This window comes from Ambystoma mexicanum, chromosome 2q (genome assembly GCF_040938575.1).
Source record: "Ambystoma mexicanum isolate Mex_15411 chromosome 2q, UKY_AmexF1_1, whole genome shotgun sequence".
NCBI lineage: Eukaryota > Metazoa > Chordata > Amphibia > Caudata > Ambystomatidae > Ambystoma > Ambystoma mexicanum.
Genome location: NC_090924.1, coordinates 637,362,480 through 637,383,243, shown reverse-complemented (window position 1 = coordinate 637,383,243; position 20,764 = coordinate 637,362,480). Strand labels below are relative to the sequence as shown.

General features: G+C 42.4%; 1 protein-coding gene across 3 annotated transcripts in view; it reads left to right on the top strand.

Moving 5' to 3' along the window:
• Positions 1-20,764, top strand: part of CLEC16A (C-type lectin domain containing 16A) — a 1,932,649-nt gene that overhangs the window by 698,152 nt on the left and 1,213,733 nt on the right. For all 3 annotated transcript variants that reach the window (XM_069647805.1, XM_069647806.1, XM_069647807.1), the window contains exon 11: positions 12,752-12,881. In XM_069647805.1, coding sequence (XP_069503906.1) covers positions 12,752-12,881 — 130 coding nt within the window. The remainder of the gene's footprint in view (positions 1-12,751; positions 12,882-20,764) is intronic.

Sequence of the window (20,764 nt, the reverse complement as noted above, 5' to 3'; positions counted from 1 at the left end):
GGGGAAAATCCCTGTGATTCGTCACAGGATGTACAAAAGAATCACTGCTCACATTCCTTATATGAAAGACTATAACAGACCTCGAGTAATGTATGCTGCTCACCTACCCCCAATTGATCTACCGATAAAAAATTAAATCGGTAACATAAAAGTCTAAATCAAAGTTTCAAAATTGCAACAAGTAAATACCAAAGTAGCAGATAGTTACAAAAAATATCTACAGTAAATGGAAGTACTTTTAGGACATCTAACAGTTCTACAAATACCCCTCCACGGTTTAATAATATTGGAGTGAATTGGTATGCTACTGTAAATTTGCATATGCTGTTAAAAGTACAACCTTTTGTTGATGAATTAAATCTTACAAGTAACAATGCTTTTGTCAGATTCGTACAATCACTATTAAGGAACATTACCAACAATGCACAAAAAGCACATAGTTGTACTCTTATACTTACAGAAATAGATAACACTTTACAACAAACTTATTATACCACCAACAAGATCCTTAGGAATTTTTGTTGGCAATATTTTAAAATGTACCTACAGCTGGAATAGATGTTGATGCAAAAGGTATCAATTATACATATAACAGTCAGTGCATGTCTGGAGATTTTCTACTGTTATTATATATTCATAATGTTAACAAGATTCCATTGGAAGATCTTTTTCACAAACAATCTTGTAGATGACAATTGTTTACGATGTAATGTGAGGAACCTGAGGGTGTCCTCACTTCTTTCTCCGAAACATCCTCTGCTCAGGTTCTCAGGAAATGGCCATAGCTTTTGGATCCCGACCCTGGGGGTTGATGTGTGAAGGAGGATCACCTGGGTAGATACGTTTTCAGGAATGGCTTTCATGGGATATTGATACCCTTTTCCCTTTTCCTCCTTCCAGGAAAACACTAGAAAAAGTCCTCAATGTAGGGGCACTAGGAAGCGGGTGAGGAGGATGATGGCTAGGATTGAGGCAGGCTATCTCCCTGTTCCTTTTGATAACCCACCTTACCCTTCTCCTGCCTTTGTAGACTATTGCCAATCCACTTCCCTAAATTTCTCCTCATTCATACCACTGTACTGAGATGGGGAAGTGGCGACTAGGAGTGGTACACACTAACATGTCATTTCACCACTTTGGTACTGAGGATGTTATGAGGGTCAGGCATGTCCAGAGAACACCAATAACTATGGTCGGGCAACTGGACTTGAGTACTCACACTTGCAACCTTTTAAATGGTTGCAGGTGCATTAAAGGTGGAGCCGACAATCAAGACAGGGGAGACCAGCAGGGGAGAAGCCGGCCGAGCGTGTCAGGCTAGTGAGGAGTGAAATCCTGCCGAGGAGGGTCCTGCCTGGGAGCCAGGATGCTGGCAAACATCCAGGATAGACTGCGATGCAGAGACTAGAGCGAGCTGTGAGAGGATTAAAGCGGGTAGAGCCTCCCTGGTTGAGTGCCCACAGCAGGAGCCGTGGGGCATGGGAGATACGCCATTGCTGCAAGCTACCGGCAGCATCCGTGAGAGGCGAGTGGAGCTGCCGGCAACCCACAGAGAGAATTCCAAGCTGTGAGTGCGGCTCACAATGCTACAGAGGAGTGTATGCAGAGCGGAAGAAGAGGAACAAAGTCATCTGGAGGAGTCACCAGGGACCATTGAGTGAAAACAAGTGAACACTTGTACCCGGGTGCTCCTGGAGGCTACTGCATCGCAAATATAATTGCTGAACGAACTAAATTAGATATGTAAGTGAAAGTGAATCCAAAGAGAAGGGTTGTAGTGACCAATATGAGTAAAGTGATGTGTAAGTGAAAGAATGTGAATTAAGTACTATTGAATACCGAACTAAAGAGGACAGCTTTGAAAAGCCTCTGAATGCAAGCTAGTGTGAAGCACATGTTATATGTATATTGAAATACAATTTTCTTTTAATACATTGAAAAGCAAGTAATGAACGTTACTGAAGAGTGTGAAAGTAATGTGGTGAAGGGAAGAGAGCACCACGGAGTGAACTGTTAATGTTAATGCTAAAGGATATTTATACCGTGCACTATCGCCACCGGAGTGGTCCCCTGTATGAAAACACATTGTGGCAAAGCCAAGAGACTGGCAAGGAGGAAAATGTATTGTGGCAAAGCCAAAAGACTGGTGAGGAGAAAGCAAAGTGAATGTGAACCGGAACACAGGTGCAGTGACAGAGAAACCTTTGTGGGCAAGAAAGCCTAGGTTATCGGTTGCGCAACCTATAATGGGTGGACTGTGTGGTCCGACAACTGCGCCTAGACCAAGGATATCCTATCTGTGAAAGTCAAAGAAACGTACAGATGACAACTCCACATGAATGTAAGAGATTGCTGTAGTAAGCAGAAGACATCAATCTGTATAAATTGTCAAGGAATCAGAAGAAGTGTAAAGCAGACAAAGAACTAGTTTTGAATATTAGGAGACTGAAACTAAGTGTGAGTTGACAAGCTGGCGCCTTGGGGAAGCAAACCCTGAGGCCAATTTAGAACTGTTGCTTTCTTGCAGAAAGAAACCCTGAGGCCATTCTGGAACAATGTTTTCTTCTTGTGGAAAGGAACCCTGAGACTATTTTGGAACTTTGTTATCTTTTTGGGGAAGAGAACCCTGAGGTCCTTTTTTTGAACTGCCTTGTCCTCTTGGCGAAGGGGAACCCCAAGCCTTTGTGGAACTGTCTTGAACTCGGGGAAGGGGAGCTGGAAAGCAATCCAAGAACTGGAAGAAGCTCAGAACTTTATTTTGAGACACTACTTGATTTGTTGCTTAACATCCCTATGAATTGATTAGCTTTAGTTGTGAGGGCAAGTATAGGTTTAGGACACAGACTTTTAAGTTGAACTCACTGGCTAGGACTATCCTTAGTTTCGTTAGGTAGGGAAATCCCACCTTAGCATAGGGCAAGTTAGGCTTTCAACTATCCTGACATTTAAGTTAATAAAACTAACTTTGTTTGAGCTTGGAATCTGTTGTCTGTGTCTTGCTTCTTGATGCCTTCACAGTAACCAACCAATTAAACAATTAAAGTTAGAAATCATTCTACCTACCTCATTTTAATTGTATTAAGATATAGAGTTAATGGTGAGAAAGTAAATAACACATTATACACATGCTCAAGTTTCTATTTGTGTAACCATTTCTAAAACTGAAAGTATAATATATCATCACAGGAACACCACAAACAGAGGTCATTATATAATGTATGTAAAGCAAGATTCATTATGGTTTGAATGCATTGAGCAAATTACCATAAAAGAAAGATTGCCATGGAATTTTATAGATGCCTAGATAATTGTATTAAAAAGAACAGCAACGTATAAAAGTGATAGATAATAAAAATAAACAATATAACAAATTAAGTAATCCCAATATTATTAATATACATGTACATACTTCCTCAATTTCTGGTGATTTTCATAAGGATACCCAGAAGAGATTTGAACAAGTAGATAAAAGTATTAATGTTACAATGTCTATGTAAAAAGAACCTTAAATTGGTATTTTTACAAAAAGATGTTGTACACAAAATGAACATAATTGAAATGTTTCAAATAAAAATGTAGGTTTTTCAATCACTCTTTTTAAAAAAAATGTTTTTAAAGGTTCTTGTTCACATTGGAGATCAGGGACTACGGTAAGGGGCGATGTGGAAGCCATCATACAAATATAATTTTAAACAGTTAAACAAAGAAACCTAAGAAAGTTACAACCAACATTTATTTTAACACATTATTGTGCTTATTAAAAAGTCATTCTAAAAAATGTAAAACTATTAAAAAGTAAATATGTACACTGTTACCAAAAATTCGTAAAACAAAGTTTAATAAAAAAAAATATATATATAATTGCAAACATAAATTATAATATCTATACACCATGGTGTACAAATACAATAGTGCTTTAAATCAATTAGAAAGCAATTACCTAATGGTAAAATTATATAGAAGTTATTTGAAAGTTATTTGAAAAGAACAAGAATTAAGGTTAAACCAACAAAAGTTAGTATTCAAACATTAGCTACAATATCATTAAGGTAACATCATAATATAAATATTATCAATGCATTTCATTATTTTATTTGTGTATTTGTCTTAGTTCATACAAACTTTTACAAACAAGTATAAATACATGCATATATCAAATCACATCACGTATTATACTAATAAAATCTCCACATAATATAAAATGGTAGCATAAAATATTAGATAAAAGATTATTCCTACAATATTGCAATTACCACATAAAACCCTTGATAAATTAGTTTGTTCTTAAATTGCAAATTAAAATGCTGCCATACATTATAAAGTGCAATCTGAATAGTAACCGATTCGGTATTAAGACAATAATCCCAGAATTTATCTGCTTTGATTGAGTCATTGTGGTTCACAAACTGGCCCAACAAGCAGTTGTAAACTGTTCCAAAACTACAACATTCTTTGAAGATGTGCCTGGCCGTTTACAATATGTCCTGTTTTTTACATAGCCGGCAGCATCTTTGATCAATGCATTTATAAAAAATAATTACATTAAAATCAATTATCATGGTAGCCTTAACTCACCCAAACATGTAAAATATAAAATATTTATCCTAAAATTATATTCTTAATGAAAAGTAATTCTAAACAATTAAAAAGTAAATATGTACACCGTTACCAAAAATTATTGAAACAAAGTGTAACATCTTTTTTTAATAAAAATATATAATTACAAACATAAATTATAATATCTATACCTGTAATCCATCTACAACGGTTCTTAATAAATTCTACTCGACCTATTTCAAATAAAATAATCACTTAAGCATACATAATTGAATATACATAAAACATTCATAATAATGTAATTTACATTAAACAATACAAATACATTTTACAAATATATAAATAAGGACATTTTAAACAGAATATAAGACACATATAGTACACATACTGTGATGAATCCGATGGAGTCATCACTGTTTTCCCAGTGGTGACCTCTTCCCATGTGGCCAGGGAATGGCAGCCTCTACCTGATCCTGATCCTGACCCTGGAGCGGCAGTATGAGCGAGGATCACATAGGGGAAGACAACCTCTGGGGAGATACCATGGCTTCATCGAATGAGACATGGTATACCATTTTGCCCTTGCAGGATGTATCCCTCTTTCCCTGTGCAGTATGAATCCCCCATTTGCAACAATCTAATGGCCTATTTTAGTATCTTCCCTCTTCCACCCATGGAGAGTAGTGGAAAGCTTTTGTCACATTTCAAAGGCCAACTCTCAACTAACCAGACTTGTACAATTATGAAAGACACTTTTCCGAGCTCCACATACTCTTCTTCCAAACCTAGTTTGCCTTTAAAGCCTATTGCAAACATTCATACAGTATTTTCCGGAAGGCACTACTATTCTCAGTCTTCACAACACTGGGACGAGGAAGAGGTGAGCAGTAATTATGATCACTCACTGTGAGAACCGCTGCCAGCGGTCTAGGCCTTCCCCAAATCCTATTGGCCAGAGCCAATGTAAAAATAAGTAAAGACTCGGGAAGTGTGAGAGAGGCCCTGCCTGCAGAAATCATGTGTTACAGAGAGGAGATTTGAACTGCTGTGCCGGAAGAAGGAAGGGGAACCCTTGCACCCCAACTGCCTATGGGAGCTTGGAAGCACTGAATGAGCCATGGAGACCAGTCTACCCCCTTAAGGAAGAAGGGGAACCCCTGGGCATCAGCAGAGTGTCACAGCCCATAAGACGCTGCAGACTCCCTCCGTGAGGGGGAGACCAGGGAAGGTTTGTTATCTTAGGCAAGTATAGTGTCCTGTAGTGACACACCTGTATTACTGTCCCCAAGGACAGAGCAAATGTACTAAAATTAATTCCAGAATCAATCTTTAGTGGATATTTCAAATCAGTCTTACGAGACAAACATTCAATGTGTCAAATTTAGAGTACTTTTTTTGCAATACAGTAGGAACAAAAAAAATATATAATGTCTCTCTGCGTTTCTTGAGGTTCCCTTCTTCAGGAGCAAAATCATATTCTTACAAGTCCTCAAAAGTTCAAATAATATCTGGAGAGTAAATTAAAAAGATATTATCAGTTTTGTTGTTTTAAGGTTCTTTAAACATTAATTAAGTTCTAATGCACACCAATTCTCATATTAAGTCAAAATATTAGTCAACTCGCTAGCTCATGCGATGCGCCTTCTTGCAATCAATTTCCAAAAGGGTGCTTATATTCCACTTCACATGTGATATTACGATCTTGTCTCTAGAAAAGAGAGCTAGGGCTAATTAATATTTCAAAAAGATCATTGAGAAGATGAACTGTAAGCCTCTTCATTATTATGCTTACCTACCTATCTGGGTGTGGAGAAATAGAGAAGTGTTCTCAACAATTCTCAACTCTTAATTTCCTTTTCACCTTGTAAAGGCAAATGAGAGCGGTGTATGTTCAGTCTTATGGAATGGGGGTATATTTAGATCATTCTTAGAATCACATTTTGGAGGGACTCAACTCCGTGTTGGTGGACGTTTTTTCGAATTCGTAGGATTCAACAGGTTGTATTCTATAATGTAGAGATGATCTGCACAGTCACCTGTTTGAAAAATAGTTTAATAGTTAAAATATTAAAATCTATTATTCCAGGTTATGTCACTCAAGGTTGATTTATGTGGATACACAATATGGCAATCTATTCCTCTATAATCTTCGATTAAATCTCCATGTTATGATAAGGTGAATGCATTTACCTGTTATTTACCAAAATCCTCTTCCGGTTAAGTAGCCGCATCCAGCTTCTCCACGAGGCTGTCATTTACTCCAAAAAACAAAATGATTGTGTCAAGTCGGTGACATGATTGCATGATGACATCATCACATTGGCCCTTATTTGTGACGTGCTTTTTCATCTAATGAAAATACATTATTCGTTATGGAATCTATTCCTGATACCGATCTTATACGTGAATCTGATTATTCCATACCTATTGTGGCGAACAGATTTTGGATCTGTAAAATATAACGATACACTAATCTGTCATCTCTCCACATGACTGACTCAAAAGCTTAGCTAAATTCCCAAAGTTTATCTTGAGGAGATCTTTGAATGGCTGTATGACTTGTATGTTAGATACATTGGGCCTCATCACGAGTGGGGCGCAAACAATGGCGCTATTAGCGCCGGCCTTAATCGCCCTACCGCCAAACCCCCGACGCTATTAGCGCCGGATCACGGGTTTGGCGGAAGGGTTATTGCCCATTCCCCATTGGGCCCATTCGGGAATTCCTCATTCCCCATTGGGCCCAATGGGGAAAATTCGTGCTATTACCGCCAGTGGATTTCCCATCGGCGGTAATCGCGCCAAAAATCGGCAATTTTGCCGCGGATTTCCCCCCAGCTCAAGCCATGATCTGGCGGACCCTTAAATCCGGCGGTAATAGCGCTACCGCCAGATTTAAGGGTTTACCGCCAAAGTCGTGATCAGGCCCATTGTATTCTAGCCAGTCTGGCATCATGGCATTAACTTGTCTGGGTGTCAATAGTTTTCTCTCTGTGTTTACAGTCTATTATGGCACAGATCTTCGTTCCAGAGTATCCATAATTCATAGAATACCAGTTCAGTTTATATTCAAATTCTTCCACATTATATGTGCCATTTCGTTTCAATGGTGTAGTTCAACACATCATCAATGAGAATTGTTTTTGGGAACGAAAAGGACAAAAAGTGAGAAACAACTAAATCAAATGAAAATCACTGCATTTAAGTGACATCATAGCTCAAAGGGACCACTCAAAAGAGTTCAAGCCTAATCGAGAACAATTTGAGAAAATATCAAATTGAACTAAATAACTTTACAGTATACAAATAATGTTTGAAACCAAAGGAACTATTGACTATTGAGCCACTCTCTGATTCGCAAAGAGAACCCAAATAAATCTGTCTTTAAACACCCTACAAATTTGGATGCACTTTATTTATCAGATCCATAGTTGGCGCACTTTGGATGACTCAACCAAGCAACACTATCTATATCATATATAATATACACAATATAGGGACATCTACCTTGCAGACAACTACATGCCAATTGAACTAATTGGAGTCGCCCTATGGTTGACCTTTGACTGCAATTTGTCTCAACTAACAACACATGTATTTCATATTTTTCCAAATGTCACATATCTGTTGTAATGGATGCTGTTATTCAGAAATTCATATTTTTCATGTAATTCTGGTGTTGTTTTTCTACAAATATACACACAAAGAAATTCCTCAAGTTTGCTACCCACCCTCTCACCTACCCAGATCCTCCCCGGCTACTACCTAACAACAACATGCTGGTTGGTTCACATGCACAACTGCTCTTTTCAAGTTCCTTATCCTAGTCTAAAAAGCTTGTAATGCTCTTGCTCCCTGTGTACCTGGCTGATTGTATCCTAGTTTACTCCCAGTCTCGTTCCTTCTGGTCTTCCTCTGCGCTCAACCTCGTCATCCCATACCCTCCATGTGCCGCCTCCTTACTTCTGCTTTTTTTTGGCCCTGCTCCACTTGAACTCGCTGCCAATAACACCCAAAGCCCGCTGAACCGTGGAATCATCAAAGCTCGGCTTAAACTTCACTCACATGCTAAAGAGGGTGCTCCCCGTGCTCTCTCCCACACCCTTCCTACCTGACCCCACCACTGCCTCCAGTTACGCTTAACAAAGTAATTTTGTATATTTAATTAGTACTCCTCTTTAATTTGAAGCACTTGCTCCCTTCAGTTAACATCACCTTTGCAAGTCACCTGTTTTCTTATATACATTTTGTTTGTGTTGTTTTCTTTTGTCCCTGGTATATGTTCAATAGTTTGTACACCTTCATACACTGGCTCACTACTTGTTTTCATCTTCATACTATTGTACAGGCACTCTGCGTGGGAATGCTTCCGCCATTCATAAATTTGTTATTGTAAGTCATTTCGAATCGAATTAACATCTTTGTTCTTCAAATAAATGCAAAATGCAGTACTCGCCATTCCTTTCTCAGGAATGGGGGGGCTGGTTTGAGAATGCTGACCCCACGCTTCACCTGATTCACAAGCAGGGAGAGGCACATGTGAAGGCAGACACCAAGCATTGAGTACTTCCTGTCCTGGGCTGGTCTTCCAGCTCTCCCATGAAGATGATGCACCTGGCACCAGAGACCACTCACCCCACTGAAGAAGATCCGGAGACAGACTGCTGTGAGCCGAGAAAACAGAAAATGTAAAGCCCCAAAAATGTGTTTCTCAAATATATATTTGTGTGCGAGTTTGAATGAGTGTGCACACGCATTAGAGTGAAATAGTGTGTATGTGCGTGCTCAAGCATGTGGAAGGTGTTGTGGCGGTGAACCAAGAGTGCATTCAGCAAAAGTAGCAGCAAATGTCGAATTGCATTGGCAATGCTGGCTTACGTTGAACATAGGCAGCCTGACATGTGGTCTATAATGATAGGTGATGCTACGTTGGGCACAGGTGGCATGAACATGTGGTTTAACATGGTAATAGTGGCATATGTTGGGCACAGCATAAACCTCGGTTCCAAAACTGTCATCTGTACTGTTGGCAAACTACCCCTTTTGGGGTTGGGATCAATCCTGATTTGCATATGGTCTTTTCCCCTCTGTAATGGCGGGGCAGGCTGGAAAGCGATTGTTTACTGTGTTGCACACAAAGCAATGCTATTCATTGATCATTCAAAACTTTCCATCTATCAATAATCATTTACTGTTGATCTACTGGCGTGTATTGGAGTTTTCTTGTGTACTTTGGCGACCCAGCAGAAGGACTCTGACCAGAGAACATGTTTGAATGTAGTGTATTTAAATTAAAAGAAAAACGCTTGTATCTAGTCCAAAATAAAAATGTCAATGCTAGTAACGGAAGCCAGGTTCCTTATGAGTAGATATCCCTGCTCTGAAATCAAAATTTGTTTCCAATTATTTCGTTGACTGTTAATTTGGTTAAAGTAGGGCTGCAATGATGAAGTGAAGTCCTGACCTGTTAGTGTCATTAGGGTTGAGTTTTGTGAAATGAGTCCTAACACCTCTGTTGCTCCACATTCACATTTTTACCAGTAAATAACCAGTGAGTAATCAAGCAATTCTGGTGAGAATCATCACATTGTAACTTAATGTCCATTATGACACATAACACATGAAAATATGATCATAGTCCATAATAATTTTCCTTATATTGCGTTTATTTTTTCCAAATTGGACAACCACTTCATCCACAAATTAATTCCTCCAGACAAAAAGGCTGACACGTGTTTCACATAGCCCCCAACTTTACTTTACAGGAGGCTAGGGAACTTCTTCATGGCTATAACAATTGTGCGTGTCTACAAGCAAACATAATATAACACAGTGTTAAATGAATCACCAAAACATGTAAGTCACGCTCTTGCCACATTCAGTCCTCATTGATTTTTCCATTCAAATGTACTATATCATGCTCATTGGCTATATCCATTAACTTAATTCAAACCTGATAGTACGCCACCTGTCTCATTCATGGTATGCTATCCAGTGTTATATTTAACTCTGGTTCCTGTTTCTACATTTAGGGATATGGGTGTTGTAACCTGAGCATACCATAGGCGCATGATCTTTTCAAATGATTAGTGTTTCCGCATTTAATCATATTCGTTTAGGTTAATGACTCACCAAAAGACGTTTTCATCATGTTGCATGCCCTCTTTTAGTATTATGAATTCCACCGAAATCCCAATGGAGTCCTTTGGACTCCAATTAATGGGGACCAACACCGCCTACCACCAAAATACCACCAAACTTGTATTGAGTTCCAATTGCATTTGTCAGGCTAGTTCAAAACCGAAGTGCCTCTTTTATTCTCTGAGAATTTTCAAGTTGAGCTTGTGCAATAGGTTTTGAGGTATTGTTGGGAAGAAAATGAACCTATCCCACCGCCCTAGGCACTTTAGGTTAAGGTGAAACCCATGAAGACACCTGTGATATGCAGTGCGGTAGACTCACACCACAAACCTAATGAACAAACCTGAATAGGCCCAAGTGCTGAATAGAGACAGACCCATGCTGTTAGTATTCCACAGAAACATCCCTTTGTTGTAAAACGGTTGCCAATACGTGTTATGCCGAGAAAGAATGTGCCCGACAAGGGCATGAGACAGTAAGTACCAGGATGCTGGGCATGATTATAGCAGCCAGGCCAGCGTAGGCCCCGACCGCCCCAACCCAGCCAACAATGATTAACAGCCTCTATGACTGCCCCAGTCTCAAGATCCCTGAATTCCACGATAGGCGACAACCCCAGACCACCAACCATAAACACACTGGCCAGAAAAGATCTAAAGAACACTGCCATTCCACCTTCTTTCATAGTGACAAGATCTGTAATGTGAGGTACAGGGAGGAATACATTATTGTCCAAAATGAGGGGTGAAGCCTTGGGTGCGGATGGTGCGATACAGAATGAGTGAAGGATGTGTGGGTTAGCTTGACCTCAAGGCTCCCCCTGTGCCAGTCGCTGAGCCTCCCAGATGCACAGCATAATGATAGAGTAGCATTGTCTCACATTGTAACTAATTGCCAATTCGACATTGGTTCCCTAGAGATGATGAGCCCAGCAGACCCCATTTGATGGAAGACGGACGGACAGACAGGGCTGGGGCCAATGACCTGGCATCTCCTATAGCGCAGGCAGACCATGTATAGGGTCTAAACAACCAGCTGTCCAGGTTTTTACTGTATACTGATGACGCTGTGCCCCTTTTTAAGCTCTTGCTTGCACCCTTTTTGCTCAGAACATTCCTGAGCAGCACAGCAGAGTTCTTTGCTTGCCCACCTATTGCCTGCCCACCTTTTTTTGGATCATCTAAACTTGTTATCCTTACTTGTTATCCTTGCAAGAATCTCTTGGTCTTTTTTCGCTATGGGGTTGTATTTTTTCTGGTGTGAGCTTTTAGGGGTGTGCCTTCAGTATGTTATAGAAATAAATGCAATTGTTTTACTGTGGTATTCAAAAAGGTGCACAGATAGTATACTATTAGTTTATATTTGGTATCCCATTTGAAAGCATCACTAAAGGTGGCAATACAAGCACGTTTGAGAATTGGGACAGGACGTTCACTGTTTTATGATTTGCTACAAAATCACAATTTACATGTTGTCTTTGACGATTGTGCCATTTATAACCTTAGTTGCATGGCATTCAATAAGCTTGCCGAATATTTATTTAAGGTAGTTTAAAACTAGTCCACGTGAGGGATTCTATTTTGTGCTATTAGTATTACAAGAAATAACCTTCCTTTATTAGTTAGCTGCTGTAGTATTGAACTTGATTACCATTCCTTTCATAATAATGAAATGTAATAATGTATCTGATATAGCTATTACAGGAATATGCTATCTTTTAGGAGAAAGTGTTAGCTCCACAACAGTTTGGTAAGAACTTATGGGTCTATATTATCTCGCAGTATTAACTGTCTTCCTCTGTATTTTAGGCCTAATTGAAATACCTTATTGGTTAAAACCAAAAAGTACCTACACAGCCCTTCCTGTGCATAAAGGTTATAAAAATTAAACGTAGTCCCAGATCAAATGAAAAACATTTGCTATTACATTGGCCGTTATCGCAGTTTTGCCTACATTAGTGAATGTTAACAATATTTATGCAGTGTTCATGCTTTAAAATAAAAGTACCTCTTGTCTGCAAGAGCATAATATTATTGTCTGCCTTCCTTCATAGAAATTGAAATGGTGATCATGGAACGATGCAAAGGGACAGAAATGTCAGCCTCTGTGGTAACAGAACAGAATACAACAGATGAAGAGAAAAGTGCAGCTGCTGTTTCTGGGACTGATTCGAATATGAGCAGGTAAGAATGGCTGCTGAAATACTTGTACAGCTGATGGGAGAATATGTGATTCAGTTAGTTTCACGTATAATATTTGGAAACAGAACACCATGCGTTAAGTCAGGCTTTAAATCCTGTTTCAGATGTTTCATCAAATTTAAAAGGCTCATCTGACAACCTGTGCTTTAGAAAGACCACATTGGCATGTGTTTGCTAACGAGTTCCATCAATCATTGGTTGTTTTGGGACTTGGAGCAAATCAACTCTGTGGAAGGCAGACTTGCGTTTTCGGATAATACTGTCTTGCCATAGTTAAAGTGGATAATAGCTAAGGTATGTAGCCACAAAGTGTGTCTTGCTGCATGTCTATTTGAGTTTCCATGCCTGGAGCTCTATGTTTAGATTAGGAAAAAGATTGGCACATTTTGCCCTGCTATGTGGAAAAGACTAAAGAAGCACTGCTCATTGTACAACTGTTAGTGGTTTGTGAAGAAGTGATAAAAGTCTTACATTCTATCTTTTATGGAAAGGCATGCCTAAGGTTTTGCAGTCACACCTGGACACATTCTGTGAGAGACCACGCTATAATGGTGCACAATCTGAAGGTTCCCCTGGTAGAGAGTTTTAGGGCCTCAAGTAGGAGGTCCATTCCTAACATCTAAAAAACAAATTGCTGGTTCCTAATGCCAGTACCTATTGACAAATGGGGTAACATCCACTAAAATGAGTGCTTGGGTGGCAAGACCTGGAAAAGGCATGTGGCTACATGGGAGGCGGTAACATGGCCTGGCGAGGTCAGTGCATGAGTCGCCTGCCCATTTCTCATGAATTAACCCTACATCAGCCAAAGCCCATTTGGTCCATACTATTCACACTCCCATTGTTCTTATGATTTCTATTACATTCCTTTTCAAACTTCAAAAGCTGGTCAACCCCTAGTACACTTTCCTTTCATTGGGACAGGGAGCTTTCTATGTTTCCATCCTTATGATATTAAACCATTAACCTTCATCATTAATTTCGTATTCAACACTCATTTTTGTAAACCATGGTAGCATTTAGCAGTGTAAAATATTGCCACAATACGCTCTTTCTCAGTGCCACCCCTGACCAAAACATTGGGTCTCAAGATGTTCTGCTTGTAATAGAGAAATTGCCCGTTTGTGAATGTCCTTAATAACCTCTTGTTTGTTTTCCTATAATTGGAACACTCTTATTTGGGTACTCTATCCTCCCTCTCTGGTTGCCTATGGCAGAAACCTCCTAAAATTGCAGTGTTAATCTCTTTCTACTAAGAGTACAAGAAGACATGGCTGGTTCCAGCTCGTCCTCTTCCTCAAAGCTTTCTCTATCTGCTTGGTGGCAATTCTCATCTGTGTTTAACTTTAGGTTTTCTATTCCAGTAGTCAGAATTAAGGTCCACTGTCTAAATAGCGGGATGCATAAAGAACAGTGATCATTTTAGTTTCTCAAATTGGACAACCTTCACTGCATTTGACAACCGATGGATTGGTTGGGCTCAAGCTCCCATTCTAGTGCCCCATTCACTTCAGCCGATGTGAGAAGCCTGAGGGTAACCTCACACCTACTCCGCTTGGATTCTCTTCTCGGGTGGTCAGGGAAAGGCCATCGCTTTTGGATACCGACCCTGGGGGTGGAGATGCAAGAGGATCACCTGGGTGGAGGTTCCTTGGAGACTAGGGAGAAGATGTCCACAGGCGAGAAATGGTATCGCTCTTTTCCTTGGGATAACTAACCTTACCCTCCCCTTGCCTTTTATAGGCTGTTGCAAATGACTTCCCTTCATTTCCCCTCATTCATACCACTATACTACTGGGATGAGTAAGTGGTGACTAGGAGTGGTACACAATAACATGTAATTTTACTACTCTGGTATTGAGATGAGGAAGAGGCCTGAAGACTGTTGTAACGGTCAGGCATGTCCACAGAACACCAATATGTACGGTCGGGCTAGTGGACTTGAGGACTCACACCTGCATCCTGTTAAATGGTTGCAGGTGCATACAAGGCGAGGCAGACCATCAGGAAAGTGAGACCAGCAGGAGAGAAGCTGGGCCAAGAGTTTTTGGCCTGTGAGGGGAGAAATCCTGTTGAGAAGGAGGCTGCCGAAGAGGGTCATTCCTTGAGGCGAGGACGCTAGCTTTTACCCAGGAGAGAATGTGATGCAAGACACTTGCAGCGTCTGCGAGAGGCGAGCAGTGCTGCTGGCAACCCACAGCGGGAATAGCAGAGTGCGAGAGCGGCTCGCAATACTACAGAGACCTGTGTGTTGAGCAGAAGAAGAGGAAAGAAGCTGTCTGGAGTAGCCGCCAGGCACCCCTGAGTGAACAAAAGGGAACACATGTTCCATAGCGCTCCTGGGGCTACACAGGGAAAACGTAATTGCTGAATGAACGGACGAAATGTGAAAGTGAACCCACACTGAAGGGTTGTAGTGAACTATATGAACAAGTTGAACTACAAGTGAAAGAATATGAACTAAGAACTATTGAATACTGAACTCAAGGGAAGCTTTAATAAACCTATGAATGGAATGGAAGTTGGTGTGAAGCATTTGTGATATATATTGAAAGACAAAGAACAAATCTCATGAAATAAAATGAAAAGCAAGTAATGAATATTACGGAAGAGTGTGAAAGTAATGTAGTGAGGAAAAGCGAACACCACAGAGTGAACTGTATGAAAGAACGCATTGTGGCAAAGTCAAGAGACTGGTGAAGAGAAAGAAAAGTGAATGTGAACCAGAACACAGGTGCAGGGAAAGAGGAACCTGTGTGGGCAAGGAAGCCTAGGCTTCCCGGTTGCATGACCTATAATGAGTGGACCGTGTGGTCCAAGAACTGCGCCTTGACTGGGGATACCCTATCTGTGAAAGTCAAAGAAATATACAGATAACAAAGCCGCATGTATGAAAGAGATTGCTTAAGTGAAGCAGAAGAAAGCAATCTGTATAAACTGCCCAGGAAACAGGAGGAGTTTAAAGTTGAACTGGAACTGGTTTTGAAATTAAGAGACTGAAACTAAGTGTGAGTTGTCAAGCTGGTGTCTTGGGGAAGGGAAACCTAAGACCTTATGAACTGTGTTGTCTCCTCGAGAAAGGGAACCTTGAGGCCCTTTTGGAACCGTGTTGTCTTCTTGGGGAAGGGAACTCTGAGACTTTGTGGCTGACCTCCTTCCTAAGTGACTGTTTGTCCCAGGTTATTCTGGGCACCTTCTCCTCCCCTACCTCTTTCTCCACCTGTGGTGTCCCCCAGGGCTCCAACCTCTCCCACTGGCTCTAACATGACCTTGCTCTACTGTCACTCCATTGCCACCATCTCCCATAACTTCCGCAGACGACGCCCAACTCTTCAAACTTCCAGTTGACCCTCTAACTTATTCCTTCATCCTGGACTACCTATCTGCCATATAGTCCTGGTGCACTTCCAACAATCTCTGCCTCAAAACCAGCAAGACAGATATCCTTCCTATTGGGACACCCTGCTTCCTCTTTCTTCTCCTCACTCTGGGCAGGCCATCCTCAATGGGCTCTCCTCTTCTCCTTCATCTGAAGCAGAAACCTTGGAGTCATCTTCGACTTCTCTCTCTCATTCCTCCATCACATTCAGGACATTGCCAAGAAATCCCACTTTCAACTCTTCCTTCTCAAAGATATTCTCTCTTTTCTCACTTTCCTCCAGAAGTACGATGTTACCAGATCCTTGGTTCTCTCTAGGCTAGAATACCGCGATAGCCTTCTCTTGAATCTACCCCCTTCCTCCCTACGACCCCTCCAACTAATCCAGAATAGGGCAGCAAGTCTTATCCTTGGCCTAAAGCCCAGGGACCACATCTCCCCTGCCTTAAAAACTCTTCACTCACTCCCTGTTGCTCCTAGGATCAAATTCAAATCCCTCTGCATAAGGATGTCTGGGGCCGGGGTCCACGCTATCTGCAACTTGCTCTTACTAAATACTTTCTAGACCTCTACGTTCCTCTGGTTCCAAATCTGTGCGTGTGAATAGTTTCACTAAACAGAGGGCGATGGCCGATCACTTTCCTCAGCTGGCTCCCTCTTATGCAACAGTGTCCCCCCTTCCGCTTCGTCTTGAGCCAGATCTCATCAAATTCCGGAAGCTCCTTAAGACTTTACTTTTCACTTCCTCCTTCCCTCCTCTGCCAATCCCACAGTTGCTGAGATTGGTGACCAAGGCCCTTATGTATTTCGGGGACCCTGGCCTCCAACACCCAATCGCTTTGAGCCTCCATCCACCCACAGCTCTTGCCTTGGCACCCACTGGTCTATGCCACTGTAGGTCTGCACTTACATACTTACTGTAGCTGAACGCTCCCTAGCACTTCCTACACTGAGGATTTACATCTGCTGCTCACCCATGAACCCGGGCACTCCAGCACTTAACCCCCCACTCCCTCTTTCCTCGACTCCCTCTACACTTGCGCGCTCTGAATGCTCACAAGGCCTAGTAGGTTCATCTTTATCCTCCAGTGTATTACTTTTCAATCCCATGTTCCCTCCCTGTTGCCCTGTGGGTGTTTTGAAACACAATTTAAATGTACAAGCGCCTAACAAATGCACAATAAATAAAATAAATAAATTGCTCTCTTGGCACTGTGCACCTGGCCACCCTCTGTCCCCTGGGCCCAGGTACCTGCTCACCTTGCCACCTTCCTGCACTGCCTCCTAGCGACCCCCTGCACTGGGAACTGTATCTGTACCCATACAGTTCCCCACAACCCCATTTTTTTTCTGCACTTATCAGACTTACCCAGTCTGCTGCCTTAAACACAGCACTTTCTGGCTGCACTGCCACTGTTTATTGCCCCTATTATTTATTTTTATTTATTAGTATTTATATGTTCTTCTCTGCTCTGCACTTTCCATTCTCCCCCTTCCATGCACTTTCCCCTTCCCCTTTCCCATGCACTTGCACGTTCTCAATGTCCCTGGGCCTACTAAGATCGTTTTTTTTTTCTCCCCTGTTCCCCTCCCTTGCCTTTTTGTGCTCTGAAACACTTGTGTACGAGTGCGATATTAATAAATTATCATATCAAACTGTCTTGAGCTTGGGGAAAGGGAGCTGAAAAGCGAGCCAAGAGCTGGTAGAAGCTAAGAACTTTATTTCGAAGGGATTGTGTCCTCCGACGTATTCCTCATCTTAAATATCTCCTTCCAGCTCTGCTGGCCTCGGAAATTTTTTTTCTCTAGAGGGCGCTGCGCGTCGACGTCCTCCGAGTCGATGTCCCTCGACAGCCACCGTATCGACGTCATCCTGCCTATAAAGGCCGCGCGCAGCGTCCGTTGCTCAGTTCCGTTTTTCCGCGCTTACTCAGTGCCTCGGAATACCGTTGCTCAGTTCTTAGTCAGATTAATCCTATTTACCTCGAGTCATTCGATCCGTACTCGATGGCTTCCTCGTCGGAACCGACAACTCCTCGATCCGGCTTCAAGAAATGTCGAGATTGTGGGAAAAAGATGTCGTTGACTGACCCTCACAGAGTTTGTCTGTGGTGTTTGGGAGCTGAACACCATTGTTCGGAATGCGAGGACTGTATGTCCATGACAGCTAAGGCCCTGAAGGAGCGTAGGGGGAAGCTGGAGAAAGGTAAGACTTTTAAAGCTTCTTCTTCGTCGACGAAGTCGAGACATTCGTCTCCTCGTCACCATTCGCACTCCAGGTCTCGTAGTGGGTCTCATCACTCCTCAAGATCGAAGCACTCGAAGAGGAGACGTCGAAGATCCCCTTCTCCGTCTTCCTCTTCCTCTGTTTCGCCAAAAAGAATCCCTTGCCCCACGAAACATAGTTCCCGGGCTGAATGGGAGGAATTCCGCAAAAATATGATGAGCGTCTTCGAGAAAGCGGCCTCGACCCCCTCGAAGACAGCCGAGAGCGATGCTCTGGTCGAAAGAACCGAAGGTCAAAAACGCCGCGAGTCGCAGTACCCGGCGAAGGAAACCTCTCGAGCGCGTCTCGAACCCTCGAGTAGGACTATGACCTCCAAACCTTCCTCGAGGGTTCCGTCGACGTCGAGGTCGATGTCTTTGACGCGTTTGTCGAAGGGACCTTCGACACACGGGTCTGTCGACTCGACACCAGCTTCGACACCGGCGTCGACGCCAAGAAAAGTCACGGTTACGACACACCCAGTGACTATCCCCAGGTCCTCGACGTCGATGGCTTCGAGATTGTCGAGTAGAATTCCAATTCTGTCGAGGTCTTCGAGGCCTCCGCCTTTGTTTTCGACGCCACGCTCGAAGCCTTCGACGTCGGCGTCGACGACATCAACGTTTTCGAGGCCGATAATGACAAGTTCGGCACCCTCTGCCTTGGAAATGGGATTTACTCCCTTTATGAGTTCAGAACAATTGAGAACTATGTCCTCAATTTTGGAAGAGGGTGAATTGTCTGAACAGGAAGACACATTTGAGTTGCAGGGACCTGTAACCCCAATTAGAGAGGAATTTTCCTCTGAAGAGCGCAGGTTAAAGGATCTTCATGATTCCTTACATGAGGCAAGTGGGTTAGACACTTCCACTGAGGTGGAGTTTGCTAAGCCAGACCCGGGGGTGCATGCTGAAACCCCTATAGAGCCTTAATGGCCAGGATCACAGAGTTCATGGGGTGGTCTGCACCTTCACAATCTTTCCAACAAGATGACCTCACGGATATTCTTGACAAAGGCCCACAGGAGGATCCTGTGGTGCCTTTTCATAAAGCTCTTCAGAGAAAGATCATGACAAACTGGGAAACCCCAGATGTAGTACCAGCAGTAAATAAAAAACTGTCTACAAAGTACAGGGTATCTTCTACAGACCCAGAGTTTTTGTCTAACACCCATCCCCAGAAAGTCTGGTGGTACAGGCAGCATCCTCTACCGATGTCAAGACGGCTTATCCTACCGTCCCACAGGACAGGGACGATAAAAAATATGATGCTATGGCAAAGAAAGTCTTTTCAGCATGTAGCATGGCGTTAAAATCTGTTAATGCTACTTGCACCCTTGCTAGGTTCAGCCATACACTTTGGGAGTGTGCTTCTACAACGGCTGACTGCATCCCGGAGGGAGAAGAAAGGGATGCGTTCCTGAATGTTATACAGGACGGTAAAGACGCTATGTGCGAATCCCTCCAGACGGGCATTGATTCGGCTGACAGTATCAGCAGAGCAATGGCGGCAAGTACATCAACCAGGAGATTCGCTTGGTTGAGAAAGTCTGGTTTTGCCCCAGATGTGCAAGCCAGGCTCTTGAACATGCCATTCGATGGCTCTTCTTTGTTCGGGAAAAAGGCGGATGACAGTTTAGAGAAACTGCAAACTTCAAAAGCAGCAGCAAAATCCCTAGGAACTGCAATCCGTCAGACTCCTTTTCGTCCCACAGGAACCTCTGCGAGGGGCAAGTCCTTTCGCTTCTACTCCGCATTCGGAACAGGTAGAGGACGACCGGCTCAAAGGGGACAAAGAAGAACTACCCAAGGTGGACGGGGTAGATATTCAAAAGCCGCAGCAACAGCAGGCACCTCTTTACCATCGGCATCTGCATCAGCCGCCCCAAAACCACTCTGAGGACTTCCTCACAGGACACCTGTAGGAGGCAGGTTGACTCAACATCTGGCGGTATGGCAGGCTATCACGTCAGATGCTTGGGCATTGGAAACAGTTGCCCAAGGTTACTGCCTGCCTTTCCTACGTATACCTCAGAGTCATCCACTGGGGATCAGCTCTCAGAAAGCTCCAGATCCGCTCCTCTTGCAGGAAATTTGGGACCTGCTAGAGAAAGGTGCCATAGAACCGGTACCTGTAGCGGAGAGGAACAAGGGCTGGTACTCCCCTTACTTTCTCATTCCAAAGAAAGACGGAGGACTGAGACCCATCTTGGACTTGCGA